Raw genomic sequence first — 22714 nt, 5'->3', positions numbered from 1 at the left:
ATTATTTTTTTCTGGCCATTTAAAAGTTTTTTGAATTATAAAAGTATGATAATACATCTATAGGAGACTTGGAAAATACAGAACAAAGTTACTTATAGTTCCATTATATATTACAATTATTTTTAAGTAGATAAATTAAGATTGTTAGTTGGAGCTTCAATATCAAACTCTCAAACATTAATAGGATGAATAGATAGAAAAGTAGAAGGATATAGCAGACCTGAAAAATACTATGAACCAATTTAACATAATTAAGATTTATACAATTTTCACACAACAGCAGGATACAAATTCTATTCAAGTTCTCATAGACTATAAATCAGGAGACACTAGAACATATCCATGGACATAAAACAAGGTGCAAAATTTCATGGTCTAAAAGTATTGAAATCATACAGAGTCTGTTTTCTTATCACTGGAATTATTTTAGAAATCATTATCAAAAGATATTTAAAAATAAACTACATATTTTCAAGTGCAATGTGACATTTACCAGGAGAGATCTTTGACTTAGCCATTAAAAGCCTCAAAGAAGTTAAAAGACTGAAGAAACACGGTGGGTGATTGCAGAGAAGAAAGCATTTAAGTGAGAAATTAATATTAAAGATACTTTAAAAACCCTGTTTTTTTAAAATTAAATATCCAGTTTTTAAATGATGGGTGCAGATACCAAATTTTAAATAATAAGTCATTTCAAATATAATTTGGTCAATTTGTTACCTGTGTTTTCCTTTTGCTATGATCATGCCATTAATTTAAGGGGTAATAATACCACATTAATCGTTTAAATGTTTATCAGGGATTATCTTTTAAGATATTCATTTATTGGGGCTATTTTATAAGAAAGCTATTGAAAGGTTGAGTTTGATCATACATCAGCAGAAACAACTGGTAATTATATTTTCTTAGGTTTTAATAAGTATTGAGAACCACAATATTAAAAAACTTTTTATCAGTTTGTTGCTGAAACATTTCAAAATACTTAAAGTACAAAAGTAAAATATTAGAATATTCTGTAAGAAATAGTGACAGAAATTGAATACTGTTTTCTAAGTAAACAAAATACTGTAACAATAAACCTATTTGCAGTTGGTGGATTTGGTGTGTTGTGAAGCAAGTTGTCTTATAGTTCAAAATTTTAGTTCAATTTAAATAATAATATTGACAATACTTATATGTGGTGAAGGCTTCAAACCATATAGAAAATGTATAAGTAAAATTCTGCCTTCCTTTACTACCCTTCCCCTAATTTCTAGTCTCTTCCTCCAAAAGTATAACCATTGTTTTTTGTCCAGAAAAATGTTTGCATCTACAAAATATGTATATATTTTTGAAGGGGGAATAGAATCTTGCTGTACATACGTGTCTTACTATGTACTTTTCACCTTTATTTTTTCATTTAATGCTATTTCATAGACATGTCATCACCTAGAGATGCACATCATTCTTTTTAATGGTTACATAGTATTTCTTAGCATGGATTACCATAGTTTGTTTATTCCTATTCTGATGGGAATTTTTGGTTGTTTTTAGGTTTTTAAATTTAAAAACAAACCACAGTGACTCATATATGCCTATGAAGTTTCAATTAAGATGAAAATGTGGTCTGGACAAAAGGAAATGAAGTATGGGGTAGATTTAGGGTGACAGAAAAATAGCAAAAGGGTGCTATTATTTCTGATGAATAGTAAACTAAATTTTTTTTCCTAGTCCCTTTTTGAAATGAGATAGTGAAGTGAAATTGCTCAGTCTTGTCCGACTCTTTGTGACTCCATGGACTGTAGTCTACAAGGCTTCTCCATCCATGGGATTTTCCAGGCAAGAGTACTGGAGTAGGTTGCCATTTCCTTCTTTAGGGAATCTTCCCAACCCAGGGATCGAACCCGGGTCTCCCGCATTGCAGGCAGATGCTTTACCATTTGAGCCACCAGGGAAGCCTGAAATGATATAGGGTATCAGTAAATAAAAGTAAGATGAAAATGTCAGGCTAGATTGCATGATTCCATGAAGTTAGCAGTAAAGAAATGGAGAATGTACAGGCAGAATAACTCTCTGTTTTAGGATTATAACCTTTAATAAAAGGTCATTTAAAGTTTGATCATGTGATTTTTGTATTTTTGTTTTTAGGAAAACAAACAGATCAGGTGGGGTTCTAGGTGGGATTATATTTTGGTGTCCATGTCTCATACCAGAATTCAGTGGTTTAGGTAAGCACTTTATGAATTAAAGAGTAAGTAGCTTCATGGTGGGAAATGTATATACACACACACACATATATGCATATGTATGTTTTAAAAATTATTTTGTTACCAGAGATTATCTTTTGTTCCTTCCAGTTTTGTTGAAATATAATTGACATATAGTAGTATAAGTTTAAAGTGTGCAGCATAATGATCTGACTTGCATTGATGACCACACTAAGTTTAGTGAATATCAGTGATCTCCTATAGATACAAAATGAAAGAAATGTAGAAAATTTCCCCTCAGTGATGAAAACTCTTAGTATTTACAGTCTCAACTACTTTCAGTATAACGTACATTAGTGTTAATTATATTTATCACATTGTACATTATATCTCTAGTACTTATTTATTTTACAACTGCAAGTTTGTACCTTTTAATTACTTCACCCAATTCCCTTTCCCCCAACCCCCTATCAGAGATGATCTTGAGTGACAGTTTTTCTTCTCTCTGGCTAATTTCTCCTCTTCTCCTCCCCCACTTCTCTATATACACAAAGAGAAACAAAAAGGAAAATCTGTTGTAAATATACTAATGTTTATGCTCCAGGGAAAGAGAAGGCTGAGATGTCCAAGAGATAGCATGTCTGCATGTAAAGAGTTATACATGCTGGGAAGTAGGCAGGATAGGACTGTGATAGTGGACCCTGTGCAGAAGATGGAAGGAAAACAAGACAGATGCTTTCATTTGTGGGGTCAGAAAGTCTGAACAAAGTAGAGTGTAGGAAAAGCAGTAACCAGCTGGGGTGGAGGAAGGTAAAGATGTCATGGAACACTGGGAAGAGAGCAGAGAAAGATGAACAGATTACAGATGAGAAACCAAAGCACTGCAAGTGGTCACTTAAGCAAGGCAAGTCATTTAGATGAGACAACTGTGTGGAGGTAATGTCTGTGAGTGAAGGTCGATTCATTCTCCAGGTGTTTTTTTTCATCCCTATTAGGATGCCAAGTACTAGGGGAGGTGGTCAGACATGGCAGTGAATAAGGCACACAGGCTTCTGCTTGCAGGAAGCTTACATTCTAGTGGATTCACAGTGAAGGGACTTGATTCCTCAGGAATCTTCAACAGGATCAAACCACAGCGTTAGAAGTCCTTCATGACTGTAGAAGGAGTAGTTTCAACATGAAACTGAAGGATGGACCAACTGAGAATGTGATGATTGAGGCTTTCCTAAAGTGCTGACAGCGAGCATAGGATCTTCAGTTAGTAACTTAGGAGACTGATCAGAGAAGCTGATGAGAAATAGATGAAACTGTACTTTCCCCCCTTCATCTCTTATAATAAAGCAGTTTTGGATGGAAGAAGACTATAAAGGTAAAGATGAAAGTAAGGAAGGGTATAATTCTATGCGTATGGTCTTCTGAGGTGATGATTTTCCTTATACGGCCATTGCCTTTGTTTTAAAAAAAATATTTTATTTCGGGATGGAGGACACATGTACACCCATGGCTGATTCATTTCAACGTATGGCAGAAACCACCACAATATTGTAAAGTAATTAGCCTCCAAGTAAAATTAATTAATTAAAGAAATATTGTATTGGTGTATAGTTGCTTTACAATATTGAGGTAGTTTCTGCTGTACAGCAGAGTGAATCAGCTATGTGTTTACATACATCCCTTCTTTTTTGGATTTCCTTCCCGTTTAGGTCACCACAGAGCACTGAGTAGGGTTCCCTGAGCTAACAGTAGGTTCTCATTAGTTATCACATTTATTTTTTAAAATTTCATTTTATTGAAGTATGGTTGATTTACAATGCTATTGCCTTTAAAGTGAGAATAGCTCCCATTCTCCTCCTCCTATTTCTATCCTCACTCTTCCTTCTCCTCTACCTCCTTCTCCTCCTCATTATAATGATCATATCTTAACTCTTCTAGAAAATCTTTGTTGGGGCAATAGTCCATGTCCCATTTTGTTACACCCCCAAGGAGTCTCTTCAAATAAAATTTATTTAAATAGTTTCTTTAAAGGGGTCATGAAAGGAAAGGGCATCCAGATCAATGGTGGGGCTAATCTCTAGTATTAATATTTATGATATAACAATAAATGTACTTTAGTTTCTGTCTTGAGCTAATTTACTTATGACATTTAGCAGACATTTTAGACATCTTAGCGGCATTTTTCTATAACAGTGCTGGTCTTTTCAGAGATTCTGGTGAAACTTTTAAAAATATGTCCAGATTTGGCTGGGTGGTGGGATGGCTGAAGGTCTTGGTTTTCATTTGGACATAATTTTTAAGATTCAGTTTTGGAACCAGTAAGAGCTGGTCCATGGGATCTTTACCCTGAAACTTGATAAAGACTTGATAAAGTTAAAAGCCTTGATCCATCTAAGGATCCACCTAAAGACAGTCAGCCAGTCATCAATTTAACCTTGACTCCTGGTCTTCCATTCTCAGTTTCATGTTCTGGAACTAAGTTTACGTTCCTGATCTTTTTCATTTCCCCTTGTTTATTTTTGGGAATGTACTCTTAAAAAGTTGTAAAATAACCTTAAGAATAGTGTTGCTTCTATTGCTTAATTGGTAATGAACTTTTGTGGTAGAACTTTAAGTTCATTTAATATATTGAGGTATTATCCAAATGTATTAGCCCTTGATACAAGTTTAACTTTAGAAAACTGATTGACATGATAATTTGAATGTCTTTCTTTTACATGTGCACGGATTTTCGTTTTTACTGTTGAAATAAATCTGAGGCTTAACTTCTATTTTTCCTTCTTTCCATTTTCCAGTATCTTGAATTCATTTGTCGTTGTTCTCTTCTTAACTGGAATGGTGGCTATGATCATATTAAGAACTCTCCACAAAGATATTATCAGATATAATCAGGTTTGTTTTCCTGTAAATAAAAATGTACATATTTGATTCATGCTTTGCCCAGTTCTCAAGGTTATGTTTCTACTTAGAGTATAGTACCTTGAATACAGCACATTTTAATGCCTAGTAATTTTGCATATTGTGCTGAATCAAAGTATAGAGTATTGTGTAGATTCTTAAAAAGTATAGGTAAGTTTATTAGAGAGTTATTTGCTATCAACTCTTTGGTTATATACCTTTCCATGTTCTGATCTTTCAAAATATCATTATTTAAGATTTTCATTAATTTGGAACATGAGAATATGTACAAAACATTGCAAAATAATACAATTTAGGGCAAATTTAGTTTTATCTAATTTATACTCTTTAGACTCTTATAATCATTTATGTATTGATGAATTTTTAATTTCTATAGAATTAGTTGAATTCTTTTTTGTATGTTAAATCATGTTGCTTTCTCCATGAAAATCAAGCCAGTTGTGTGCTTTACATAATTAACACACTCCCTTCAGTGCAAAACTTAGAGAATGGCTCATTTGTATGGCAGGATCACATACCTGCCAGAGACTTACTTTATCCAAAATGAGCCATTAGTTTGTCTTTAGAGGAAAATTAGTTTTCCGCTAACGTTCAGAGCTCTTGTAACTTTCTGTCATAATAACTCCTGTGTTTATTAAAAACACTCCTGTGTTTATTATTTCTCTTATGCAGGAAGATATCCAGAAGGATTATGGTTGGAAGCTTGTTCATGGGGATGTATTCAGACCTCCAAGGCATGGAATGTTGCTATCAATTTTACTGGGTCAAGGAACACAAGTTTTGATTATGACATTTATTACTTTATGTGAGTAGACTCAGATCAATATGTGTCATCTTCAACATTCTGACATAGGTTAGACTTCGATTCATGTGTACAAAAGAACTTTGAAAATTCCACCCTAAAGTTTAAGGAAATGTGTAGTTTATAGTGTATTTTAATGAGTATTTATAGTATATTTAAAATAAAGTTTGTATTTTAAGGATATGAGTCTGCATATGTTCCTATATCAAGGACCTTTCATAGTTTCTTCAGTTCTGAATAACTTATTGTAATGTCCAATATACATGTTCCTTGCTTTGCATGTGGGTAGATCATATTTTAGGTGGGCTCAGGGAATTATAATTCAGAGATTAGGATTTTGAAATGCTAAGGCAAGCCCAAGTGCTGGTCTTGAAATGTGTAAATGAAGTGGCATCGTTAGTAGGCTTACAATGGCTGATGAACTCTCTCTGCCTTCACTATCAACCAAGAGTAGAGTTAGTCAGTTTTTGATAACCAGAGTGGGGATTTTCACAAACAAAGCTTCTGTAAACAAATGGCTTTTGGGGTGTTTCAGATGTCAGTGATAACCTCTAAATTTAGCTTTTAAAGTTATGTTTTCCTGAGACCAAGTCGCACTGTGATGTTTTTCCCCCCTTACCTTGAATAAAAGGAAACAGAAGGAAATTTTTGTGGGGAAAAATGATTTGCTCTTTAGGGAGTGGCTACTGGAGCAGGGAAAGGGAACATCTCTTTGATTTAAAATAATATAATTAATGATTTAAACAAGGAGGTTAAAGACTAAATTGAAAACACAGCTTGCCTTGTATGGGATCAGACTTTTCGTTAAGAACAGATTGTCAAAAAATTAGCTAAGTAAGTAACATCAGAGAAGTTCCCTGTATGCTGTTTCATAAAAATGTCTTAATAAGGTGTCTTTAATATATTATAAAGCCTTTTGTGTTTTGAGGCTATTATTGTCACTGGTTTGATATTCCTTCTTTGTGCTTTTAGTTCTTGCCTGCCTTGGTTTCCTTTCTCCTGCTAATCGTGGTGCTTTAATGACCTGTTCTGTTGTGTTATGGGTCCTTATGGGAGCATCTGCTGGATACGTGTCTGCTAAGGTGTACAAGTGTAAGCATTACTATTATTATTCCAAGTTGGTGTGTTAAATATAGAAATTAAAGAGCTTGAAAATTAAAAAAAATTGCATCAGGAATTTTAGCTGACCTAACGAAATATAATTGTGTCTTCATTCCTGTAAAATATTTGTAAAGAGGACTAAATCTAGTTGCCCTAGTAATTATTTTGTCCTTTACTTCCTCAGCATTTAGAGGTCTGAAGTGGAAGACAAATTTCTTGCTGACGGCACTGCTGTGTCCTGGGTTAGTATCTCATGTTCTCTTTTCTCTACACAATTATAATCTTTCTTATACTTACCTTGGAAAAATTATCGTACATAATAATGAAGAGTAGAATGGAGGTGAGTGACCACTGTTTTTTCTGTGGCTGCAGCATTCTTTTCTTGATATATTTGCATTCTTTTCATCTTTTTGTACATCTTAACCCTTAGTACAAAGAGATGGTGATGGTGCTGCAGTATTCAATTTTGATCTTTGTTTTTGAAGCAGGTTTTATAAATGCTCATCTCAGTTATGCATCTTGCCTTATATATCATGTTAGAGTGGCAGCTTATATACCACATTGTGTTATTCTTCTTGTCTCTGCCTTCTGTGATTATTTCTTCCTGTCTCACCTAGTTACTGCAGTGTCATTAGTGACTGCAGACCGCGGGCAGAGTCATGGTCAGGGAGAGAGTCAGGGTGGTGCTGCACAGTGGCTCTTAGGGAGCTCATCTGGTCCCCTAATTCTGAAGATGCAGAATCAACATGTTCAAGGTCATACGTGAAGTCAGTAATGGAACTCAGGCTATATATTGGCTTGGCCAAAAAGTTAATTTGGGTTTTTCCATCTTATGGAAAAGCCTGAGTGAACTTTTTGGCTAACCCAATATCCCTGACCAGTGCTCTTCCCATAATGCCTCACCAATAAGGTGCTGACTCATTTTGAGTTTTATCTTCAAATTTTTTAATATGTTTTATCTTAGTCAGCTCAGGCTACCATAACAGAATACCATAGACTGGGTGGCTTAAACAACAGCTATTTATTTTCTCACAGTTCTGGAAGCTGGGAAGCCCAAGATCAGGGCATCAACAGGAGATAGGGTCCTGGTGAGTGCTCTCTTCTTAATCGCTGATGGCTGCCATCTTGATGCATCCTTACATGGCAGAGGAAAAGAGAGACACTGAACTCTACAGCATCTCTTCTTGTAAGGGCACTAATGCCATCATGAAGGCTGCCCCCTCATGACCTCATCTAAACCTAATCCCTCTCCCAAGGCCCCATTTCCAAACACCATCACATTAGAGATTAGGGTTCTTAAAAAAAATTTATTTTGTTTTGGGGTATATGTGATTAACAATGTTGTGATAGTTTCAGGTGAACTGTGAAGGAACTCAACCATATATATATATATATATATGTATCCATTCTCCCTCAAACTCCCCTCCCATTCAGACTGCCACATGACATTGAGCAGAGTAGGGATTAGGATTTTAATATAAGAATTTTGGGGGAAACAATTCAATCCATAGCAGGTTTCATTAAAAAAAAAATTCCTTGATATGTTCTGGAGGACGGTTTTTTTTTTTTTTTTAGAAAATGTCATGGATTATATCTTAATTGTTACACAGAACTTTAAAAAAATTGTGGTTTTTGGCTGCAATGGGACTTCATTGCTGCATGGCTTTCTCTAATTGTGGTGCACAGACTTCTCACTGTGGTGTTTCTTCTGTTGTGGAGCACAGACTCTAGGCGTGTGGGCTCAAAAGTTGTGCCTCGTGGGGTTAGTTGCTCCATGGTATGTGAAATCTTCCCAGATTAGGGATCAAAGCCATGTCCCCTGCATTGGCAGGCAGATTCCCAATCACTGAACCACCAGGGAAGTCCTGTTTTGTGGTAATTTAATTTCCATTTATTGTAAAATTCCCATGTCCTTAGTGCTAGAAGTGTGTCACAATAACACATATATGTGTGCTCAGTCACTCAGTTGTGTCCGACTCTGTGACTCTATCGACTGTAGCCCACCAGACTTCACTGTCCATAGGATTTCCCAGGCAAGAATACTGGAGTGGGTAGCCATTTCCTCCTCCAGGGGATCTTCCCAACCCAGGGATCAAAACTGTGTCTCCTGCATCACCTGTGTGGGAGGCAGATTCTTTACCACTGAGCCACCTGGGAAGCCCCGTCACAATGGTGGAAATTCTATAATGGCAGTTATACATAATAAATTCAGTCGCATTGTATAGTAATTAGTGACAAAATGAGAGCAAATGCTCTGTGACTGAGTATAAAGCCATCATCAGTTCAATGCAGTGATAGATGATACATTCAGCAGACTCAATGTTTTATCTACATGTGGCTTTTCCCCTCAACTCCAGGGAAAGGCTTGAATATTCCAAGTTTGCACATCAAATACATGTACCACAGAGTTTTTGATTTATTTAAAATAAGGACAATGCACTCCTCTCCCCCTTGCCACCTTGAATAGAGCCATCTGCTTTTTTCTGTAACTCTTTTCAAGGGAACTAGAATGGGTGGTCTTTCCTGAGCTTTAACACCTTTATGTAAGAAAGCAATGTCCTTGACGATATTTCAAGTATTTGTTGCTTCAAGTTCAAGACTCACATGAATCTGTAATTGAGTAACTTTGGCACAAAAGTGCCATTGTGCAAAAGTCATTATACTGGATTGTAATACAAGGGATATTGCTAGCAAGAACTAGTCAATAAACCATCTACTATTCTCTTCATTATTTAGTTACTCATTCAACTTATTTATTGTATTTTTGAAAAATTTTTTTTACTATATTTAATGCATTATGCTAGGCACTGGAGAGGAAATAAATGTAAATCTCTCCTGAAACTGCCTTCATGGCTTCAGATGAATAATAATGGCTTATTTTTCATCAGACAGATGTTCCATCTCATTGTAAAAAGAAGTTACGTCATTAGAATAGAAAATTTAAAAGAATTAGAATATGCTGTGTCACTAAGCTTGATTAACTAAATTGAACAATTAATGTCTGGAAATGAATTAGCATTTTCAGTGCACTAGGAGCTGTTTTTATCTTGTTTTCTATGGGATCAATTTTGAAGAATGTTTTAGACAGAAAAATTTAAAAATTTGAGTGGAAGTCCGTAATAACATGGCTCAGGGTTACAGGGACTATGAAATGGTTCAGTATCAAACCACAGTTATATGAAAATATATATATTTTTAATTTGAAAAGCAGCTGTTAACAGTAGTTGTCCCCTAGGTGGGTTGCTGCATGGCTGGGGGAAGTGTGAAGGAGACTGTTTTATACTTATTTTCACTGTTTCTCTGTGTTTCTTTTTACTTTTCACATTGTATACCATATACATGTATTCAGTTCAGTTCAGTTCAGTCTCTCAGTCATGTCCGACTCTTTGTGACACCATGAATCACAGCACGCTAGGCATCCCTGTCCATCACCATCTCCCGGAGTTCACTCAGACTCATGTCCATCGAGTTGGTGATGCCATCCAGCCATCTCATCCTCTGTTGTCCCCTTCTCCTCCTGCCCCCAACCCCTCCCAGCATCAGAGTCTTTTCCAATGAGTCAACTCTTTGCATGAGGTGGCCAAAGTACTGGAGTTTCAGCTTTAGCATCATTCCTTCCAAAGAACACCCAGGGCTGATCTCCTTCAGAATGGACTGGTTGGATCTCCTTGCAGTCCAAGGGATTCTCAAGAGTCTTCTCCAACACCACAGTTCAAAAGCATCAATTCTTTGGCGCTCAGCTTTCTTCACAGTCCAACTCTCACATCCATACATGACCACTGGAAAAACCATAGCCTTGACTAGACAGACCTTTGTTGGCAAAGTAATGTCTCTGCTTTTGAATATGCTATCTAGTTTGGTCATAACTTTTCTTCCAAGGAGCAAGTGTCTTTTAATTTCATGGCTGCAGTCACCATCTGCAGTGATTTTGGAGCCCCCCAAAATAAAGTCTGACACTGTTTCCACTGTTTCCCCATCTACTTCCCATGAAGTGATGGGACCAGATGCCATGATCTTCTTTTTCTGGATGTTGAGCTTTAAGCCAACTTTTTCGCTCTCCTCTTTCACTTTCATCAAGAGGCTTTTTAGCTCCTCTTCACTTTCTGCCATAAGGGTGGTGTCATCTGCATATCTGAGGTTATTGATATTTCTCCTGGCAATCTTGATTCCAGCTTGTGCTTCTTCCAGCCCAGCATTTCTCATGATATACTCTGCGTATAAGTTAAATAAACAGGGTGACAATATACAGCCTTGACATACTCTTTTTCCTATTTGGAACCAGTCTGTTGTTCCATGTCCAGTTCTAACTGTTGCTTCCTGACCTGCATACAGGTTTCTCAAGAGGCACCTGTATGGTCTGGTATTCCCATCTCTTTCAGAATTTTCCACAGTTTATTGTGAGCCACACAGTCAAAGGCTTTGGCATAGTCAATAAAGCAGAAATAGATGTTTTTCTGGAACTCTCTTGCTTTTTCCATGATCCAGCGGATGTTGGCAATTTGATCTCTGGTTCCTCTGCCTTTTCTAAAACCAGCTTGAACATCTGGAAGTTCACAGTTCACGTATTGCTGAACCCTGGCTTGGAGAATTTTGAGCATTACTTTACTAGCGTGTGAGAGGAGTGCAATTGTGCGGTAGTTTGAGCATTCTTTGGCATTGCTTTTCTTTGGGATTGGAATGGAAACTGACCTTTTCCAGTCCTGTGGCCACTGCTGAGTTTTCCAAATTTGCTGGCATATTGAGTGCAGCACTTTCACAGCATCATCTTTCAGGATTTGAAATAGCTCAACTGGAATTCCATCCCCTCCACTAGCTTTGTTCATAGTGATGCTTTCTAAGGCCCATTTGACTTCACATTCCAGGATGTCTGGCTCTAGGTGAGTGATCATATCATTGTGATTATCAAGAGGTGTAGGGGCTTTCTTAGGTAGATGAGAGGGAGAATCTTAAGGTACTGGGATTCTTATTTGTTAAAATGTGGTAAGTTGAAAGAGAGTTTCAGTGCCTCATGGTATGGACATGGACAATGTAAAAATGGTTTTGAATTTAAATGGAGAAGCAGTTCAATTAATGAGCATACACTTCCTAAGAGAAATTTAAAAGAGTAAAATTATTAAACGATGTCATTTTGCTGCATGTAGCCCCAAAAGTGGTAGGTAAGAAAGGGAAGAGTCAGCAGAGGTTGATGGGCATGTACCCAAACTTTAAAATTAGAAGAAGGAAGGTTGAATTTAGTACTCAGTATTAGCTAAGTGACTTTGGGTAAGTCCTATAACCTTTCTGATTGTCCATTTCCTTATGTGTAATGCTTGTGTCACAGAGTCATTTAGAAAAGTAAATGAGCTAATGAGTTGTGAAATTGTTTTGTGAACTACAAAGCGTTTTTGGTCACTCTCTTCTTCTGTGTTCCTGCTGTTTTATATCTATTATCTGCTATAGTATTTCCTATGTTGTAATTTGTTTATCTCTGTCCCCCACTAGACTGAGCTTTTTCAGAGCAAGGATTTTTGTTTTATTTATCTTGGAACACCAGGGCCTAACTCTTAGGTACTCAATAACTGTTTGATGAATGTGTGAATAAATGTTTCAAGTAGGAGATGGACCCAGGTGACCTCTTAAGTTTCCTTCTAGTTTTGCTGTTTAGGATTCTATGAAAAGGTCTAGAAATAATTAGACATCAACAAAGGAAGAAATACTTAGAATATAAAAACATGAAATGGAAGGACAGTTACAGAATTGTTAAACACATATTAGCATTCTAGAGTGTACTTTCTAAAGGGAAATCGTTGAGACGGGTTAATTGAGTTTATATATAAGAAAGAAGGTTATGATTTGTCAACTGAGAAGTAATTTTTCTGGCTATGGAAAGATAACAGCTAAAATGAATCTTTCCAAAGCTAGAAAATGTGGCAGAGGAATATTGCGGCTAAACAAATTCATTACAGCAGAAAGGTATTAAAAAAACATTTGAGGAAGTATGGTTAAATCATGGGAAACTAAACTCCCTTATTGAGAAGCCAGAAACTGATGAGATGTAAGGTGGAGGTTTTATTGTTGTACATGCTGTTGTTTGAAAGGACTGGAAGCTATATCTCCAACAGGAGCAAAGTATGAGCCTTTAAAGAGCAGAATAGATATGCCTACTGAAAAAAGTGTTAATAGAAGAGTCTGTAAATGCGAGGAGGAAAGGTGAAGTAGAAATGGTAAAATGAAAGAATAAATGAATAAAAAAAGAATAAAAGAATAAAATGAAAGAAGGTTTAGAAAGGACAAAATCACTTATAATGAGGGATGGGGAAGGATCCAAAACAATGATCCTAAGTAAGAAATTGAAAATAGATGGAAAATATGAAAGAAGCCTTAAAATACTAGAACTGGAATGGGCCTTGAGAGAATTTACAACTGAAGACTGAAATCAGAGATTCTCTAAACAGTAGACCTCAAAGCCTAACCTGGTGCAGCATCAAGTGGCTGTCACCATATTCCCTGTCTCTGATCTTTGACAAAATGTTTTGGGGAGGAGAAGGTAGATGCGATTGGTCTGGTTGGTTCCTACTGTAGAGGCTTTGTTATAGCACAGTGGGATGGAGAAAGCTTGCTGTTAAAACACACACACACACACACACACACACACACACACACACATCTAAGTAAGAATTCCAGCTCTGCCTCTTTTCAGCTGTTTGATCATCAGCAAATTACTATCCCTAAAAGATATTCAGAAAGAACTCTATCCATGTAACTTCTGTTTTACATTTACCTGGGTTGATTGTTAATTTTCCTTTTTTTTTTTCTTGCCTTTTCTTCATTTCTTTCTCTTTTTAAACTGCTTTCTAAGACATTTCATCAGCTTTATCTTCCAATCCTTTTACTAAGGTTTAAATTCACCTTGTCATTTTTTTAAAAAATTGGAGTATAGTTGACTTATAGTGTGTTAGTTTCAGGTATACAAAATAGTGATTCAGTTATACATATATACGTTCTTTTTCAAAGTTATTTCCATATAGATTATTATAAAATATTGAGTATCATTTCCTGTGCTATACAGTAGGTCCTTGCTGATTATCTATTTTATATATAGTAGTGTGTATATATGGGCTTCCCAGGTGGCGTTAGTGGTAAAGAACGTGTCTACCAATGCAGGAGACACAGGAGACACGGGTTCAATCCCTGGGTTGGGAAGATCCCCAGGAGGAGGAAATGGCAACTCACTTCACCATTCTTGCCTGGAAAAATTCCATGGACAGAGAGACCTGGTGGGCTACATATGTTAATCCCTACCTCCTGATTTATTCCTCTCCTCGCCTTTCCTTCCCTGATAGCTGAGTTGGTAAGGCATCCACCTGCAATGCCAGAGACCCTGGTTCGATTGCTGGGTCAGGAAGACCCGTTGGAGAAGGGATCGGCTACCCACTCCAGTATTCTTGTGCTTCCCTAGTGGCTCAGCTGGTAAAGAATCTGCCTGCAATGTGGAGACCTGGGTTTGATCCCTGGGTTGGGAAGATCCCCTGGAGAAGGGAAAGGCTACCTACTCCAGTATTCTAGCCTAGATAATTCCATGGACTGTATAGTCCATGGGGTCTCAAAGAGTCGGACACCACTGAGCAACTTTCACTTCACTTTCCCCTTTGATAACCATACGTTTATTTTCTATGTCTGTCTCTTTCCATTTTGTAAATAAGTTTATTTATTTATTTATTTTTAGAGTTCACATACAAGTGCCTCTCGTCATACTTTTAATTCCTAAGACCTCTTCTAGGAAATTTCCTGGCAGTCCAGTGGTTAGGGTTCTGTACTTCTGTTGCACGGGGCTGGATCCCTGGTCAGGGAAGCTAAGATGCCGCAAGTCCTGTGGTACAGCTGACACAAAAACAAAAACACGACGAGAACAACAGTAAGAACTCTTCTATTTTCTCAAAAGTCTTTTAAAATTTCCTCTTCCTGTCTCATGGCTGCAATGTCTCCTTTAATTTCTTTGAGGATCTTAAATTGTCTTGGTAAAATTTTTCCCTGAGCTTCAGGAATCTTCTCTAAGCAACTAACTCTCCTGTCTTCTGCAGGGGTCGTAAAATGACGTTGTTTGGTTCTGCAGAGTTGGGGGGTGGGGGACAGAATCTGCAGGTATGTCAACATCTCAGGCTGACTTTGAACCAGTCCTTCCGGTTTTAGCCACTCCTTCATCCCTATCTGTAGAGGTACCTGGCACCACAAGTTCCCAAGCCTTTTTGGAGCTCTGTGCTATAAACTGAGTGCCTCTCAGCTTTTTAACTGATGACTTAGGATACAGGTTCGTACTCCAACTAACTCGGTTACTATTTGTCTGCTCTCTGGTTCCAAACTTTGCTGCTAATGTCTTCTCCCCTTTACAACATCCCTCCATCCTTATGCCTTTAAAAAATTCTTTTGCTATAATTGTATCAGGGTTTTGATGAGGGAGCAGAACTAAATATGCATTCAATGTGCCATCTTTAACCCAAAGTCTTTTAATTCTTCATGTCTTTTGTATCCATTCTTTACATTTTAACCATCATCACATTGTACAGATTCTTAACACTTTATATCTAGTCTCCTTGCCTCTAGTATCTCCTCCCTTAGATTTGTCCTTTGGGATGCTGTAGATTCACCTCTCCGGAAAATTGCATGGAGTACCTCACAGCTTTGAGTGTAAAAACCCTTCAGTTGCTTCCTAGCGTTGACAGGATAAAGTCTATATTCCTTAACTGGACATTCAAAGCCTTCCACAATCTAACTTCTGCCCATCTTTTCAACCTCATCATTTAGGCTTTCAGAAACACTCACAGGACTTCCCTGGTGGTCCAGTAGTTAAGATTCCATGCTCCCAATGCAGGGGGTCTATGTTCAATCTCTGATTAGGGAACTAGATCCCACATGCAGCAACTGAGACCCAGCGTAGCCAAATAAATAAATGTTAAGAAAGAGGAAGGGATGAATCCCTGTCAGAAACACTCACATCCGCACCACTGATACCCATATTTACCAGTAGCTGTGATTAAACTTGTCTGGAACATCTACAGGCATAGTAGCTGGGCTTGCCTGGTGATTTATCCATTAGACTTAGGGGTTGACTTGCTGATTTTGAATGGCTAATTTAAACACTTTGTTTTATTTTTGGGGAAAATTTAAATTATTTTATTGTAAAATTTATACAAAATAAACCATAAGCACACAGTTAAACTTTAAACAGAATTAAACCAGTCCATAAAACATTTCAAATAAAAAAGTAATAAAAACCTTATCAGCTCATTTGAAATTATTCATCTTTAGATACATGATGGTTTATTTCCTAGATTTAAGATAGTGATCTCCATTACACTTAGGCTGTAAAATATTAAATACTATTTTTAAATTATGGAAGTATAACACATTTGCAGGAGACTTGGAAAATACAAAACAAAGTTATATGTAGTTCCACTATATATTACAATTATTTTTTAAGTAGATAAATTAAGATTTTTAGGGGAAGTTTCAAAATCAAACTCTAAAACATTAATAGAATGAATAGACAGAAAAGTAGAAGGACATAGTGGACCTGAAAAGCGGTATGAACCAATTCAACGTAATTAAGATTTATACAGTTTTCACACAGCAGCAGGACACAAATTCTATTCAAGTTCCATAGACTATAAGCCAGGAGACACGGGAACATATCCAGGGACATAAAGTGCAAAAATTTCATGGTCTAAAGGTATTGAAATCATGCAGAGAAAAAACAGATTCTTATACTCAAGGATTAACAAATATTTGCAAATTGATCACCAAAATCTTTGTCAACAAAATTGTAAATCCAGAGTACAAAAATCTACTTGAAATAATCTAACCAAATACTAAATTACTTAAATGGGACTCAGTTTCTGAGGTGTGGTATCAAGAGGAAAAAAATCTTATTTGCATACAAGGTTGTATACACAAGTAGGTTTTTGTCAATATACATTAAAACATTTTTTTATTGAAATATAGTTGAATTACAGTGTTGTGTTAATTTCTGCTGTACAGCAAAGTAATTCAGTCACACACACACACAGGTTTGGCCGAAAAGTTTGTTCAGATTTTTCCATAACATCTTAAATTCTTTTCATATTCTTTTTCCATTATGGTTATCACAGGATATTGAATATAGTCCTCTGTGCTATACAGTAGGACCTTGTTGTTTATTCATTCTGTGTATACCAGTTTGCATCTGCTAATCCCCAAACTCCCACTCCTACCATCTCTCACCCCCACTTTGGCAAATATACTCTTTAAAAACAAATCAAACTGGCCACCATTCCCCAAAATGCTTCTTACACTATACTGGAATTTAAAAGGACTTTTAATAACTTTGAGCCCTATCTGCGCTACATGTGAAACAGCTTTTAAGATTTCTCTACCTCCTGTACTGAAGGGCCAAAAAAAGCTGAAAATGTCTGCATGATAGTAAACATTTCCCCCCACCACTTAGAGTTATTAATAGAAATTGTATGGCAGAATCTTTGTTAGGAAGGCACTGAAAAAAAAAAAAAGAGATGTGTAAGATAATTTTTAATGAACTTTCTTACAGGAAATCATAAAACTCTTGGTTTTAAATGAATACTTGTTTGACAAGCTTCATATAGCCCATTTCAGTCTAGTATTCTAAAATCTGTTTTTAATATATGTATTTTCTTAATTGTGTTTACTCTATTGCGTATTGGTTTTCAGTGTTATATTATTCCACACCCTATTTATTTTCTGCTAGGCTCTTGAGCTGCAAAGATGAGTGAGATGTAGAAATTATGTCCTGTAATAAACTGCTATCTTGTTATATATATGGTATTGAGTTTAAGCTCCAACTCAATAACTGGGTTTACACAGAATGATTTAATATTCTTCTAGGGTTTAATGTTCTAACATTCATATCAAGTATGTTTATAACATTTTCCTGAAATTGTAACATTTTCTGATGGTTTTTCTTCCCTAGTGTGGTCTTTGTTGACATCTTCATCATGAATTTAATTCTTTGGATTGAAGGGTCATCATCTGCTATCTCATTTGGTACCTTGATAGGAATCCTTGCATTGTGGTTTGGAATTTCAGTGCCATTAACATTTTTGGGTGCATACGTTGGAAGTTTCCAAAAGGTAAACTTTTAAAATACTGCTTTTGACCATTGAATGATGTCTGAAATAATACCTCAGTGTGAATAGACTATACAGGAAATGGAAGATGTACCATTGGATAAAATGACAAAGAATAATCATTTAGGGATAAAAGATTTTTACAAACTTTAAATGAAAGACAGTAACACTTTAAAAGACATTCTTTAACGTATTTCATATTTTATGGGTTGTTTATATTTTCCCTCTCTCTCTGATGGGCAAAATTTAAAAGATATATTATAGGGAGGCTGACTTTAAGAAAGTCAGAAAAATGATGAGATTATATAGTTGGGGGAAGAAAGCCAAGATACAATCCAAGAAATGGTTCTGTTGACGGATTTTTTTTTTCTTTTTTGTTATGGTTTAGCCCAGGATATTGAATATAGTTCCCTGTGTTATACAGTAGGACCTTGTTGTTTATCCATTCTCTGTGTAATAGTTTGTATCTTCTCACCCGGTTTACAGATTTAAAGATAGCCTATTCAACATATAGGGAAAAGGAACAGTATACCAAAAAGACTAAATTAGGCCACACTACAAAAGGGTTGTATTATGAGGACATAGCGTGAATTTGCCGGAGAAGGCAATGGCACCCCACTCCAGTACTCCTGCCTGGAAAATCCCATGGATGGAGGAGCCTGGAAGGCTGCAGTCCATGGGGTCACTGAGGGTTGGACACGACTGAGCGACTTCACTTTCACTTTTCACTTTCATGCATTGGAGAAGGAAATGGCAACCCACTCCAGTGTTCTTGCCTGGAGAATCCCAGGGATGGGGGAGCCTGGTGGACTGCTGTCTATGGGGTCACAGAGTCGGACACAACTGAAGTGACTTAGCAGCAGCAGCAGCGTGAATTTGCATGGGAGAAGTCAGACAAGACAAAACAGGAAGTGGAGTTCCACATAGAGCAGAAAAAGAAAAATTTCTGAAAACTATTGACAAATTTTCAGAGATAAATTATTAGACAAATTCTAAGACAGAATTTTTTGATGTCGTATATTATTTTACATTGAAACAGTCACTAGTAAATTTTGTCCAATATCTCCCTTGAAATGTGTAAGGAAAGATAAACATCCTTATTGTTTAGCTGTGTCCTATCTAATATGGTGGCCACTCAACAACTATGGTTTTTGAGTACTTGGAATGTGGCTAGTCTGAATTACGTGCTATAAGTGTAAAATACACACTGGTTTTCAACCACTTAGAAAAACAAGAAGAAGAATATAAAATATCTTGATTAATAATTTTATATCGGTCACAAATGTAAATGATACTATTTGGGCATGTTAGATCATTAGATCAAATAAACTATATCAATAAATTGATTCCACCTTTTTAAAATGCACCTACTAAGAAACTGGATACTTACTGCATTTGTGGCTTGCATCATAATATTTCTATTGCACAGCATTGGTCTAGCCTTTGCCCATATAACTGCTCTTGAAAATGTTCAGATTCAAGATTGTGTATTGTGATGCTGTCTGTATAAATTTACTTCAGGTTTATTTCATTCTGATTTTCACTTGATTTATTTTCGAGCAGTTTGACTATCCAGTTAGTACAAACCAGATTCCTCGTCATATTCCTCACCAGGATTTCATTAGAAGACCACTTTTTAGTATCATCATCGGTGGCGTTTTACCTTTTGGTTGTATTTTTATCCAACTATTTTTTATTCTAAATAGCATTTGGTGAGTATCATATCTTCTTTTTAGCTTATTTATGTTTTAATTGAAGGATAATTGCTTTACAGAATTTTGTTGTTTTCTGTCAAGCATCAACGTGAATCAGCCATAGGTATTCATATCTTCTTAATCTCCAAAATATTAATTTTTAATAAATTAATTTTCCTATATGTCGAGGTCGAATTCTGGTATAGTAAGACTTCATGTACTACCCTATTTTATCCAGGGAATAGCAATCTGACCCAAGGGAATTTCCTAGGAAACTAAGACTTAATTTACAACATTTTAAAGCCACTTTTGGATGGAAATGTCTATAAAGGTTTCCTTTTTGAAAATTAATAGCCTCTTTTTAATCCGTCCCAGGTGACTCAGAAAAGTTGGTCTCAAACCATACTTCTCTGAGACTTTGCAGGGGGTTGAGTGGAGGTGTCCCTTGGAGGGAGGTACCTAAAGATGGAAGAGAAAGCTCTGATTTGTATCTGTTTTCCATACTGGCCTCCCATGCAAGATTTCATTTATTTTCTCTGCTAAAAATAACATGAATAGCACTGATTTGGGGTCTTCATCTGTACTGAGCTATAAGTAATGGTTTTCTATCTTCCTTTCTGTCAACTGTTAGTTGTGCTGTCAAGATGCCTTTTCCTTATAGCCTTCCTCTTTTTATCTGCTACTTTTAATCTGTTGTAATTTAAGAATCCTAATAACCAATATGGAGCTTCCCAGGTAGCTCAGTTGTAAAGAATCCGCCTGCCAATACAGGAGGTGTTGGAACCTCAGGTTTGATTCCTGGATCAGGAAGATCCCCCTAGAGGAGGAAATGGCAACCCGCTCCAGTATTCTTGCCTGGAGAACCTCATGGGTAGAGGAGCCTGGTGGGCTACAGTCCATGGGGTTGCAAAGAGCTGGACACAACTGAGCACACACGCACCAATAACCAATATAGAAATGCATGTGAAGTAAGAACCAGTGCTCTCTGATTAAAGTGCTACAGTTTTAGTGCCCCTGCTTTGTGACAGCTATTTCAGTTGCTCCAAGTCCCTTTTTTTTCTTACTTCCTGATTTTTGACAGCATTTTGGTTTTGGAAGCTGCCAAGTGGGATTTACTCTGGAGGGATTTTTAGATTGTGCAAATGCACAATAAAATAAAATGCAGTCACCAATTGTGCATGTTTATAACACTTTGTCCCAAAAGAATCTTCTAGACAAAGCTTTGATGTCCTAGGAAATTAGGTTTAATCATAGACATTAGTTGCCCACCTTTTATAAACAGCACTGTGTCAAAGTTGTTTGAAAGATAAGCAGTAAAATCTGTTACCTTGTCAGCAACTAAATATTTAACATGCTGTAAAATAGATTATAGTAACCAAATTTTGCAGATGTTTTTGATGGGAAAGTATTTTTAAAGCAAAACTGAAAGATTATTTGAAGTGTTAGTTGCTCAGTCGTGTTCGACTCTCTTTGTGACCCCATGGGCTGTGGCCCACCAGGCTCCTCTGTCCATGGAATTCTCCAGGTAAGAATACTGGAGTGGGTTGCCATGCCCTTATTCAGGAGATCTTCCTGACCCAGGGATTGAACCTGGGTCTCTCATATTGCAGGCAGATTCTTTACTGTTTGAGCCAAGATTCTTTAGATGATTTAATTTTTGTTTCAATGAGAAACCAGGGTGCTTGTTGTGTACAACTTTGTATATATTTATGAACTCTAGAGATGATTCTTCCCAACCCCCATCCTTCATCCTCACCCCCAGGTGTATATTTTACATGAGGTTTTAAAATGGAATATTGATCAGTTCACTAGTTTCTTCTCTTCAGAAGGCTTTTTGAAATGTCTATTTCTTATCCCGATTTAGTCAGCTTGCTCTATAATAATGAAAGGAATTACTTCATTCCTTTGAAGTTTGGCCTAAATGTAATCTACACACTGATATTTTTAAAGATGCATGTTTCAAAGTAGATTTAATAGAATTATGTGTGTTGTGCTATAAAGACCAATTTGGAGAAGCTACCTGTTAATAGACCTCCAAAGACAAAATTTGATTCTGCGGTTTTCTGTTGTATAATATAGTCGCTGGTATTTATGCCATTTGCTGGTATTTATGCCATTTCCGTTTCTAAAGAGAAAACATGTTTTCAAATGTGTATAGAGAAAATTGATGGGTTTCAAGTGAAAACTAAATTATAGGAGCAGACAAATATTGGTGAGTAGCAATGCTGTTTCTGATGAGAAAATATGGCCAAATTCTGAAGCTGTGTAGGTGAGGGAATATACATATATATTTGATACTACATGGATACTACATGAATTTGATGATATTACATGAATAGATGAAGTCTGGAATGAAAATCTCAAGGTGAGAAAAGTGTGTGACAGTTTGCTGTTTAGAGTTGGATGAATCTTTCTGTGTGTATCCTTAAGTTAAAGCTTATTTTAAACTTGTCATTTTTCTTTTCAGGTCTCATCAGATGTACATCATGTTTGGCTTCCTTTTCTTAGTCTTTATAATTCTTCTGATTACTTGTTCTGAAGCTACCATTCTGCTGTGTTATTTTCACTTGTGTTCTGAGGTAAAGACATAAGAAACTAATACATCTGAAGCTTTCTAAACTGGCATTATTAGAATTAGAAGTCTGTTGAGAAAGGGATTAAACTAAGTGTTAACTACATGGTTTCTACAACTTGAGATCACTTTTATATTGTGTTTTCCTAATGACACATTTTGATTTTGATGCAGCTATCAAGTTAATGCTTTTTTTAAAAATTCATTTATTTTAGTTGGACGCTAATTACTTTACAGTATTGTAGTGGTTTTTGCCATACATTGATATGAATCAGCCATGGGTTTACATGTGTTCCCCATCCTGAACCCCCCTCCCACCTCCCTCCCCATCC

General features: G+C 36.3%; 1 protein-coding gene across 7 annotated transcripts in view; it reads left to right on the top strand.

Moving 5' to 3' along the window:
• The window catches only part of LOC138930436 (transmembrane 9 superfamily member 2-like), an 83677-nt gene that overhangs the window by 39808 nt on the left and 21155 nt on the right, over positions 1-22714 (top strand). For 4 of the 7 annotated variants that reach the window (XM_070290665.1, XM_070290664.1, XM_070290661.1 and 1 more), the window contains 8 exons: positions 2128-2207; positions 4976-5072; positions 5772-5904; positions 6874-6993; positions 7187-7244; positions 17960-18119; positions 19680-19828; positions 22278-22389. In XM_070290665.1, the coding sequence (XP_070146766.1) occupies positions 2128-2207; positions 4976-5072; positions 5772-5904; positions 6874-6993; positions 7187-7244; positions 17960-18119; positions 19680-19828; positions 22278-22389 (909 nt within the window). The remainder of the gene's footprint in view (positions 1-2127; positions 2208-4975; positions 5073-5771; positions 5905-6873; positions 6994-7186; positions 7245-17959; positions 18120-19679; positions 19829-22277; positions 22390-22714) is intronic. The other 3 variants (XM_070290667.1, XM_070290666.1, XM_070290662.1) reach the window with 1 other exon arrangement.

Source organism: Ovis canadensis, chromosome X, assembly GCF_042477335.2.
Source record: "Ovis canadensis isolate MfBH-ARS-UI-01 breed Bighorn chromosome X, ARS-UI_OviCan_v2, whole genome shotgun sequence".
NCBI classification, from domain to species: Eukaryota; Metazoa; Chordata; class Mammalia; order Artiodactyla; family Bovidae; genus Ovis; species Ovis canadensis.
Note: the sequence above shows the minus strand (reverse complement) of the source record. Positions and strands in the feature narration are given on the sequence as shown.